This window comes from Stylophora pistillata, chromosome 5 (assembly GCF_964205215.1).
Source record: "Stylophora pistillata chromosome 5, jaStyPist1.2, whole genome shotgun sequence".
In the NCBI taxonomy this organism is placed as follows: Eukaryota; Metazoa; Cnidaria; class Anthozoa; order Scleractinia; family Pocilloporidae; genus Stylophora; species Stylophora pistillata.
In genome coordinates, this window is record NC_142523.1 from 1962110 (window position 1) to 1973405 (window position 11296).

The 11296-nt window shown below is 41.0% G+C and overlaps 2 protein-coding genes across 2 annotated transcripts in view; both read left to right on the top strand.

The window, feature by feature from the left end:
• The first annotated feature begins 3380 nt into the window (after positions 1-3380).
• LOC148729796 (uncharacterized) lies at positions 3381-8789 on the top strand. Its single transcript, XM_088760835.1, has 4 exons — positions 3381-3422; positions 3506-4126; positions 4436-4594; positions 6316-8789. The coding sequence occupies exons 1-4, from the start codon at positions 3381-3383 to the stop codon at positions 7369-7371; spliced, it is 1878 nt and encodes a 625-aa protein (XP_088616961.1). The 3' UTR covers positions 7372-8789.
• A 1320-nt stretch (positions 8790-10109) lies between these two features.
• The window catches only part of LOC111345812 (protein bark beetle-like), a 52605-nt gene continuing 51418 nt past the window's right edge, over positions 10110-11296 (top strand). Inside the window, 1 exon segment of the mRNA XM_088760953.1 lies at positions 10110-10380. The gene's annotated coding sequence lies outside the window, so the exon portion shown is untranslated.

Consider the following 11296-nt stretch of genomic DNA (forward strand, 5'->3'; position numbering starts at 1 on the left):
CACTACACGTTAAAGTTTTTGATAGGGATAACACCAAATGGCCACATATCATTTGTCTCTGAGACCTTCAGTGGGAGGTCATCTGATGTTTTTATTGTAGAAAACAGTGGTTTCTTAAACTATCTTCAGCCACATGACCAAGTTATGGCAGACAGGGGATTCAAGATTCATGACCTGTTAGCATACTACCAATGTTCTCTAACAATTCCACCCTCCAAGCATTCCAATCTCCAGATGTCAGGTGCTGATGTTAGGAACACATCACTTATTGCTAATGTACGGATTTATGTCGAGCAGGCTATCAAGCGAATTAAAGACTTTGCTATGTTAAAGCAAGAAATTCCCATTAGCATTCTTTCCCATTTGGATGACATAATCATCATTTGTGCAGCAATATGTAATATGAAAAAGCCTTTGAGTACATAGATTTCATTTCATCAATTATGTTTGCATTTTGTACCAGTCCAAAATGTTCCCATTCAATTTTCTCACAGGTTATAAGCTATGGTAGTCAAGTTTATTTACACATCTTCTAGAATACAATTCCTTTATGGAATTACACAAACATGTTTGTATATAGCTACAACAATGTTCAAACAATAACTTTGAAACTTTAGTAATACTAAATACTATAATGTTTTGGTTTCATCCACACTATTTTGTACTATTTAGTAGTTTGTTGAGGTCATATTGCTTCCACTCTATAATTTTAATCATTATCTATTGCTTGTTCATTGCAAAATCTGCAAATGAATGTTGATTCTTGTTCAAAATTTGAGCAGGCCCAGTGAAACCATAGCATACAACATTCACACTGAACACTGTTTTCATCATCACATTCAATTTCATCTGGCTCAAGACAGGGTTTTTCACAGACAGCACAATAATAAATAGGCCTAGTACCTAGCAACACCCTAGCAACATAAGTCTTGAAAAAAATTGTTAGATTTGGTATGATATCTTGCCACAGTTTTAAATCAAACTCAATAATTTCAATATGAGCACCACTAAGTGGAGTCCAAACAACAAAAAAGGTTTTAGGACATCCTGTTAGGGCCATTTGTCCTTGTATCTGGTAATAATAACTGTGGGTTCTCTTGAGCATGATATTCCCATTCACTAATTCTAGATAAGTTGTATTGTTCCAATGCTCATCAAATTTCATGTCTGCAAGTGAGTATGGACATTTATACTCAATACAAGAATGACCACAGCAATCGCAGTGAAAAATACCATCTGGGGTAGCTCCCACAAAAGGGTAAGTTTTAGATATAAACAAGCCACAAGTCTGAAGCTTTGCATTTTTGTGTTTTTTGGATTCTTGTGCAAAGAATGATGCAGCAGCATCTCTCTCATGTTCTCTTCCCCATTTAATGGCAGGTATCATTGACAGATCGGTACAATCTAAAATTCGCTCAAGAAGAGGTGTTACTTTGCAATTTGGCTTTCTTTTTCTAAGAATTGTTTTTGTCTTTGTGTATACTTCATGAAAATGAGATGCAGTTATTCTACCTTTTCTTTGCTCTTTCCATATACTGGAGTTAGCCTTATCCCTTGTGGCCTTTTCTAATTCTTTAATGCTACTGTCATTGAAAGATAATTGTTCCAGAAATTGTCTCACTAATTCATCAGCATCTACACCATTGTTTTTAGAGGATATATCATCAGCTATAATTTGTAGTGATGGGGGAACATCATCAGAAGTTGGTGGTGCATATGAAATATGGATGACAGCATCAGGATTTATGTTTCGAAGAGAAGCTAGAAACTTTTGCTTGCTTTCTTCGGTAACAACCCTCAAGGATTCTGGCCGAGGATCAAAGTTCTGTTTTTCCTTGCTATTAATAGCATAACTTGGGTTTTCTTTGACTACCTTGTGGCTTTGGAACACCATGTCCTTTAATTTCATGGGTTGGATGTCTTTCTTGCTAGTATTATTCCACACACATGCCTTATCTGTGCAGGAAGGATCTGTGAAACCTTTCTGGTTGGCAAACTCAACTTTATATAAAAGGGCTATGACATGATTACAGCACTGACTGTATCCAGCTGTACAGCTACAATATGCCCCAAGAATTTCACCGGGAGATTTACAAATTATCCACACTTTAAGAGGTTCTTCGCGAATTCTTTGAGATGGAGTGACAGATGCAAACAACAGAACTTTGTCTTGTCCATGAATTGTTTTTGAGTATACAGTGTGCACAAAACCACTTTTAAAGTATGAATACGCTTTTCTGATTTTATATTGACCAATATAGTCAGTGTCGAAAGCTTTTTTTCCAAGTATAAACGAGAATATTTGACCAATGTTTGTATGCGGCCACTTTGTTACACAGTCCTCCCAATCGACCATGGATAACGGATCCTTTATACCGCATGTGCGTAGTAGTTCTACATGTTCATTTTGTAGTGACTTGGCTTGGCTTTCGGCCGAATCTCGAATAGGCGTTTTATGTTCAAAAGCTACCAAAGCACGAGCAGCAAGATCCGAGTGTGTCCCTCCAGAGGGCAAACCTCGCTGTTTAAGATAAAACTGCAATTCCCCACATGAAAGTTCCAAAAAATCTTCGAGGTGCGTGGCCATGATCGTGTTGTTGGGATATTGAACTGTCAACGACTTTTGAGCGAGATGGCAATAACATAAAGAGCTCAAAATGTAGCTGTGACTTCTATATTGAACTATAAGTATTCAGATCGAGCAAAAGAGTGTTGTTCGTATCCGCCATTTTGGATTTGCTTGCCCTAATTACCCAGCATGCACTCAAGAGCGTGAACCGGTCTATACACAGTTACCTGTATCGCTTCGTGCTAATAACACTTAAAAATCCAACCAGTCTTCAGACTCGCTGGTGAAGTATCTTAAAGAACTAATCTCCTGCTTTGTCTGGATAACTATCGCTGTTTTTGACAATTCTGAAGGCGAGGGCGACTGAAGAACCAAGATCGCGCTTCGTAACTGGACGGCCAGCCCAAGTCAGCAGACAGCACACAACTCCAAACAAAATGACTCCCCTATACCGCTAGTTGTTAAGGCGTAGTTTTAGTATTAAAAACTAATTCAAAGGATCAAATATAACAAACAAGGAGAAGTATCATGCATATTTTCCAACTTAAAACCACGCAAAAGGCCGATGTCTTCATATGGAACATATGGAACATATGGAAGCGCTTGGCAGCCTAAAGTTGATGACCACTGACCAGTTACTGTGACGTCACCGAAACGTATTTCCGCGGTGTCGAAGTGGACTATTTCGATATAATTCTATCAGTCATCACCGCAGAGATAAACCTCTACGTAAGGCGCTGCCTTACAAGGATAATTTGGTTGTTTTGCGAGGCAAAACCGTATTTAAAGCGTTTTATCGCTGTCTATCAAGATGAACTCAGAGGGATCAACGCTGAGCGCGTTTGACATAATTGTAGAGGAAAATTGCCCCATGGCGCCGCCGTGGAAACAAGGGAGTGATGCTCCAACAGGCAAAACTCCCAATTCTGGTACAAGAGCGAAAACCAACCAGCCTTAAAGGTCTCTAAGGTCAAAAAGGCTTCAAAGTCAGCAGAGACCATAACATCAAACACGACGATCAACGAGGAATCATCCAAAACGTCAAAAGGATTTGACGAACTCAGCCACAAAATTGACCAAGTCACGGCAGTTGTAGGTAATTTCGCTCCCGTTATTGCCGAACTAAAGGCGGCTTATGATGCCGGCTTAAATGAGGACTCGCCTGACGATAACGAGGACGATAATGGAGTCGTGGGGGAACCCCCGGCAGAAAAGAGTAGGTCAAGCTCAGACAATGAAAAACCCGTCGCGGACGGTTTAGTTGACGTACTTGTTCAGGAAGTCACTGAAGATGAACAAACTGGCAAAGCATTAAACGAGAAAATTGCACAAGTTCTTGATAATATGTTAGCTTCAGGACTGAGCGAGCACGTGTTGACAAAACGCAAAGAGGACATAAAACGGCCCGAAAATTGCAAACTGCGGCGGGTCACAAAGGTCAACACTGAAATATGGGATATTGCCCAGAAAACCACAGGTAGTATGGATGCCAGAATCCAGAAAATGCAAGAAACCCTGATTATGGGTCTAACTCCACTTGCCTACCTAACAGGGAAGGTAGGTGAGACAGTGGAAAACCAGGCTCCACTGCCAGCCCCAGAAGAAATATGGGAAAGCCTTACAAGGTCTGTGCTGCTGATTGCCGCTGCCAATCATGGCCTCAATATGTGTCGTCGAGATCTTTTTCAAGGTTGATTTGGATACAAACTACAAAACTATATGCAGTAGCAAAGAACCTGTCGGTTCAGAATTGTTTGGCGACGATTTGACATAGCAACTGAAAACTGTCAAAGAGAGCAAAAAGGCAGCTCAACAACTCACACAACAAAAGCATTAAGAGTCTTCTAAAAGCACAACTAATTCCAGGAGGAATTTTTTATCGCTTCGCAGGGGGCGTGCCAATCAAGGACGCTCCCACAGAAGGGGACAATACAGCTACCCCCACAACTACTATCAAAAAGAAGTCAAAAGCGATCAGGCAACAAAGGCTACCAAACCACAGAAGCAAAAATAGATGCATCAAATGTGAGTATGACAGGGATTAAGGGAAATGGTGTGCCTCATTCCTCTGAAAATTTGACTGCAGCAGGGGACCCAGCCACCAAAGAGGCAGGTCGAATCCAAAATTTTTTCCAAAAATGGAGAGAGCTCACTCAGGACTCCTCCATATTATCTGCTGTCTCTGGATACAAAATAGAATTTTTAGTACAACCTGAGCAGTTTTCTGTACCTGGGCCAATCAGATTTTCAGCTGAGTAAAGCTCGAATATCGCTTTACAGCTTACTCGGTTCCTTGACAAGGGAATCATAAAAGAAAGTCATCATGAACATGGACAGGTTATCTCAAATATATTTTTAAGGCCAAAGAAAGATGGTACGTACCGTATGATTTTAAACCTCAAAGAATTAAACAAATTTGTGGTTTTTCACCATTTTAAGATGGATTCAATTCACACCTGCACCCAATTAATGAGACCAGGGTGCTACATGGCCTCAATAGACCTACGAGATGCATACTTCTCTATACCAGTCCATAGGGAACACCAAAAATATTTAAAATTCTATTGGAACAACACCTTATACCAATTTACCTGTTTGGCCCAGGGCCTTTTGTCTGCCCCACGCCTTTTTACAAAAATTATGAAACCAGTTTTTGCTGCACTCAGGAGAATGGGGCACATCTCAAGTGGATACCTTGATGATTCATTTCTAGTTGGATACACATTTGATGAATGCCAACGTAATGTAAATGACACCCTTACCCTGCTTGAAGATTTGGGATTTTTGCCACATAAAGAAAAATCTGTGACATCACCTACCCAAACAACTCACCACCTGGGTTTCATACTTAACTCCAGGGACATGACTATATCCATTTCAGATGAGAAATATCAAAAACTCAAAGGGATAGCTCATGGGGTCTTGGAACAAGCCATGCCCACCGTAAGGGAGGTTACACAGCTTATTTGCATGATGGTCTCCTCCCTGCCTGGAGTTGATTATGGTGAATTGTACTTCCGCCAGATAGAAATAGAAAAGGCTGCTGCCTTGAAGTCTACTCATGGTGATTTAGACTTGCCCATGCAACTCTCTAGGAGAGCAAAATCTGATATGTTGCACATGGTGGATATCTAATGCCTTCATATGAAAAAGAAAAACTGATAAGGGAAAAATCTCACAAACCCTACATACCGATGCATCTACCCAAGGTTGGGGTGCAAGCCTGGATGGCAATACTACTGGGGGAAGGTGGTCAGCCTCAGAATCCCACTATCACATAAACTACCTTGAACTCAAGGCGGTCTACCTTGGGCTTCAAGCTCTATGTAAAATCTAAACCAGACTCACATCAAAGTGTTGACCGACAACACTACTGCTGTTGCTTATATCCGTAACATGGGGGGCTCCCATTCCCTGCCATGCAATTAAATGGCAAGGGAAATATGGGAGTGGTGTATCCCACGGGGGGTCTGGATCACAGTGAGTCACCTCCCGGGGAAGGACAACATTGTACCCGACAGGGCGTCCAGGATTTTTAATGACTCAACTGAATGGAAACTAGATTCAAATATTTTCAGAGAAGTCACAAGAATTCTGTGACAGCCAAACATTGACATGTTTGCCTCCAGACTGAATTGTCAGATTACCCCCTACGTTTCATGGTTGTCAGACCCAAATGCACTTGCTGTTGATGCATTTACAATTGAGTGGAGTAATTATTTTGTATATGCTTTTCCTCCTTTTAGTGTCTTGCCACACACACTGCAAAAGATCGAGAGAGAAAAGTCACTTGCAATCTTAATTGCCCCAAATTGGCCATCCCAACCCTGGTATCCCAAGCTCCTGCGTCTGTTGATCAAGAGACCCATTCTACTGCCTCCACAGAAGGCCAATGTCCACTTGCCCTTCAAGAGGGACAAACCTCATCCTCTTGGGGTGAAGCTCAAACTGATGGCCTGTCTTTTGTCAGGAGATCCCTTGCAAACAAAGGTTTTTCACCTGTAGGCATAGTCGTAGACTTTTTACAGGAACTTTATGACAGCGGCCTAGGATACAGCTGCATCAATACTGCAAGGAGTGCATTGTCTACTTTCTTAATTCTGGAAAACAATGTTACTATTGGAGCACACCCTCTTGTTCAGTGTTTCATTAGAGGGGTTTTCCAGGGTCGACCTGCACTGCCAAGGTTTACGTCCATGTGGGACACTTCAATTGTTCTTCGATATCTCCAAACACTTCATCCACTAACGGATCTTAGTTTGAAAAACCTTACATACAAATTGATCATGATGTGTGCACTCGTAACAGGTCAAAGCTGTCAGACAATCCATCTAATGAGCCTTAAAAATAGGCATATGGATGAGGACAAATCTTATTTATTTTACAATGACCAACTCGTTAAACAGTCTGCACCAGGTAGGGAACAGCCCGTACTCACCATACCCAGATTCACCTGTGTGGCGTCAACGCTTAAGGAATACCTGAGTAGGACACAAGACCTACGGGATGGGGAAAATCAGTTGTTTATCAGTGTTATACGGCCATATAAGAAAGTGTCCAAAGAGACCATATCCAGATGTATTAAAGAAGTTATGGCACTCTCAGGCATAGACACTACAATGTTTACACCACATAGCACACGAGCAGCTTCTACCAGCAAAGTGTTCAACAAGGTCCCCTTACAAACAATAATGAAATCTGCTAGCTGGAGGAGTGACTGTGTGTTCAACAAGTTTTATAACAAACCAATAGCAAGGTCAAGTGAAAATAGTTTTGGACATGTTCTTCTGTCTGCAGTGTGAACACTTGTATATTTTTTACTGTCAGCACCAATTATTATGTTGTTGTCCTCTAATCCATAGAGCGATTAGATTCACTCATTTTCAACTGAAGAGCTATCTTGTAGAATGTTAACATTTGTTCTGTTATGCAGTTACTTTGTTACGAGTCAGAGTTGGGACTCTAGTTATCTTTATGGGGGATGCATGTTTATCTTACCCCCACCCCCACATTATGCAATCAGTTTTGGATGCTATGTTAGTGTTACACTCAGCTTAAATTCAGTGTTTGATTAAAGCAAACTTGATATTCTCCAGGGATGTCTCCCTTGTAGAATTGTGGATAATCAGAGTGACCACATGACTTTAAAGTCTCGTGGAATCTCTGCGGTGATCACTGATAGAATTATAAAATTAAATGAGACTTACCTGGAAGTTGAAGTTTGATTGGGATTCTATCAGTCATCACTGAGCAGAGATTACACGCCCACCCTTCATGGTACCTGAATCCTCTCTGCACCGTGGAGTGCACCTTTGTCATTGTTGCATATAGATCCTCAAGTGGCCACTCGTAGTACCCTTTTAAAAATGACTGGTTATGCGCATGCGTAGTGATCTCGTGTAATCTCTGCTCTGTAATGACTGATAGAATCCCAATCAAACTTCAACTTCCAGGTAAGTCTCGTCTAATTTTATAATTATCAACAAAGTTGAAATGGTAAATTGGCCACCGTAAAGATCAAAAAAGCTTACGTTTCGAGCGTTAGCCCTATTCTTAAAATTAGTAAAGTTCCTTATTTTTCTTAAGGTTCTCAGAGTTGCATAACAAGATTTAAGAATAGAATTGATATGAAATTCCCATTTAAGATTTGATTTGAGTCAATGTGTACTCCCAGGAGTTTTGTAACATTTATACGTTCGAAGCAGAGAAGAGAACCAACACAAACTCAATCCACTTATGGCCACACTGGTGGGAGGCGAGTGCTCTCACCACTACATCCCTGCTTCCCAGTGAGATCTGATGAGAGTGAAAGGGTTAAGATACAAGAAAATTGGTGTTATCAGTAATGGTTACAGAAGTAAAAATAGGTGAAGTAAAGGAGCCACTGTGTGAAAAGCTTTTTAGAGGCTGACATATTAGAAAAATTATTATTTTTGGTTTAAAAATATTTAGCAAAGGAATGTTCCTTTTTTTTTTCTCTTTTGAGCTATGTGTATGTTCATGCCATTGGATAGCCTACCAGTTGGCCCTCATGGGCACTGCTTCACAAGCATCTTGCAGAGTTTTCGTTATTTTGTCGCAAAAGTAATTTACTACTTATGAAAATGGTGAAAATTGATAAACACTCAGCCTGGAATAAGATCCAAGAAGTAAATAATTGCCCAGGGATTTTAGTGAAAAACTGGGTTTCTTGTTCATGGCAAGTAATCTTCCAGCTGCAGTTGGTCTTGTTTCGTTGGCAACTTACTGCTACCCATGTATACTTGAGGGTGGGGTGTGCCAATCTGCACCCAGTACTCAACTAGAGGAAGCGGGCCAAAATGAATGTCCATGAAAAATGCCGATGTCACCCACTTCCCCAACAACTCCAACCGTATTTTGTTGCTTTCCTACTCCTTCCCTCATTCCTTGAAAGGCTTGACCAGCCAAGAGGAGGGCAGTTTGTAGGAGCTAAGCGTCCTGGCAAAGGTAACCTTGAAATAGCCTAGTCAAGGCACAAACCTGAAACTCTTGATCTGAAGGCGTGGTGACGACTAGTGCACGCTTTTCTCTCAGCTAGATCTTGTGCACTTCAAAGGCTAATAGCTGCAAGTAGCCTTTATAGCAGTGGACAAAGCGGGTCAAAAAAAGGGGGGGGCATCGAACTAAAATTCAATCGCTCGTCTCTTATTTCTCTTATTCGTTCACTCACTGTCCGTGCTTTTACGCAGTTCGCACCCATCTCACGCTTTCCCCGCTTGGCTAAAGGAACAGGAGAGAATCCAGGACTGAGATGAAGGCTTAGGGAGAAGGAAAAGGGAAGCCTATGCAAGGCTCTGCGTCAGATGCCTGGAGTATGAAACAGTTAAAATTAATGGAGATCCTAAAAGTGCATGGAATTATTTCTTGGCAAATAAAAATAATTACTGGGATGGGTAAAAAAAACCCACCGCTCCCAAGTGCTAGTTAATCGCTATTCTAGTGGTCTTTCTCTCCCCCACCCTCCCTAATCAAGAAAGAATCCCACCCGTTCCCTTCATCCACGAACTTGCTGCCTGCTGCAACCCTACGGACTTGGTGTTAATGAATTTTACCCACTCCTCTCCCTCCCCCCCCCCCCTCATTTTTGTCCTGGCGTGACGAAACCGGGTCAACTTTTACTTCCTTTGCGTTTGGCGGTAGTACTTGTAACATATGCCAGTCGTTCGTGAAACGGATCACTGACACATGCATTATATGTGACGTGGCCCTATTGCTTGGTCGTTAAAAGTTCCGTCGTCCCCAATTGAAGTTCCGTCGCCTTGGAGTATTATTGCGTCGCCCTCAACTTTTCACCTAAGTTTGATTGAGGTTTTAAACATTGAATTATTAAACTAGGATTAAAAACTTCCATCCCACTACTTTATAAAAGGCAGATTGAGTTCTTTAAAGATATCACATTAGCTATTGTTGCTCAGAGAAGACTGCACCCAAATCAATTCAACTGAAATAAGTCGTTGTCAACTGCCATGATGTATATTTGTATCTATTGTCACTTTCCTTTTCTCGCACACCAGATAGCTTTGCTATGTGACCGCTGTTCTACTGGCATTACTCAAGCCGAGTAACGTGCCGCTGCGCATTAGCACTGCTTTTCCCCGAATTACTCACAATAAAGTCATTGTGTCACTTGGATAGCGTTGCATTCAACTCAGTGCGCAGATATTTGACGGCCCAAAGGTTACGCCAGGATCGTTAAGTGAGACGTTTTGCAGGAAATCATACAGAAGTAATAGTTGAGCAGTAATGGTATCTGTTTCTTGTGAGCTTATGAAATAGTTAGGCTAGTTCACGTAAGTACCTGACATTCTCTGTATTGAACAACAACAAACATATGAAACATATGAGTGAACTGCGGTTATGAGACGTATATAAGAACGATCCTTCGCAGTAAAGCACTATTTGAGCAATAGTGGAAATCAGACCTGAAAAAAAAAAAAAAAAATTTCAGGCCTGTACGGAATTTTTTTCAGGTCTGATTTCCACTATTGCTCAAATAGTGCTTTACTGCGAAGGATCGTTCTTATATACATTCTCTGTATTAATTAGTCGCATCGCAGAAAGAAACTTGGAGGAAGCTTCTTATTGCGATGAAATAATTCTGTGCATTTTTTCAATTTCCCAGCTCAGTTTCCTTCATTTAACGAGGTTCCAATTAAATGAAAGTAATATGAGCAGATATTGCTTTGTCATCGGCAACGACCTGGTGCAAAAATGCGGGCTGATTTGCATGCAATATTCAATGTTGGTTGACTATCCGATGATCAACGAACTGAAAAGATCGTGCAGCAGCCTGAAATTCGACCCTTAAAAAAAAGGCATACTCTCCAAATATAAACGGCAGAATCTTAGTAGTTTCGGGATTGAGAAGGGTCTGAAAATTGAGACCGAATGCAGTTATAAGATAAGAGAGAGTTTTTGGATGATCACTAGACTATTTGAGGCATCTTTAAGTTATCTTTTAATATTCGCACTAATTAATGACAGTGCACGGTGTTTGCACATGGACGCCTATAAATAAATTCAAGTGTCTGTGAGACCAAGGATTCTAGGCAAACAGCGAGATTTCACTCAATTTCTGTCTGCTGCTTCCTTTCTACGATTTTATTTAATTGTTCCGAGAGCAATCTAACGAAAAAAAGTCGCCCAAGCGGGGTAGAGTGGATTGCAATGGAGCATATCCTTCCACTTATTCCTGCAATTGTTGGT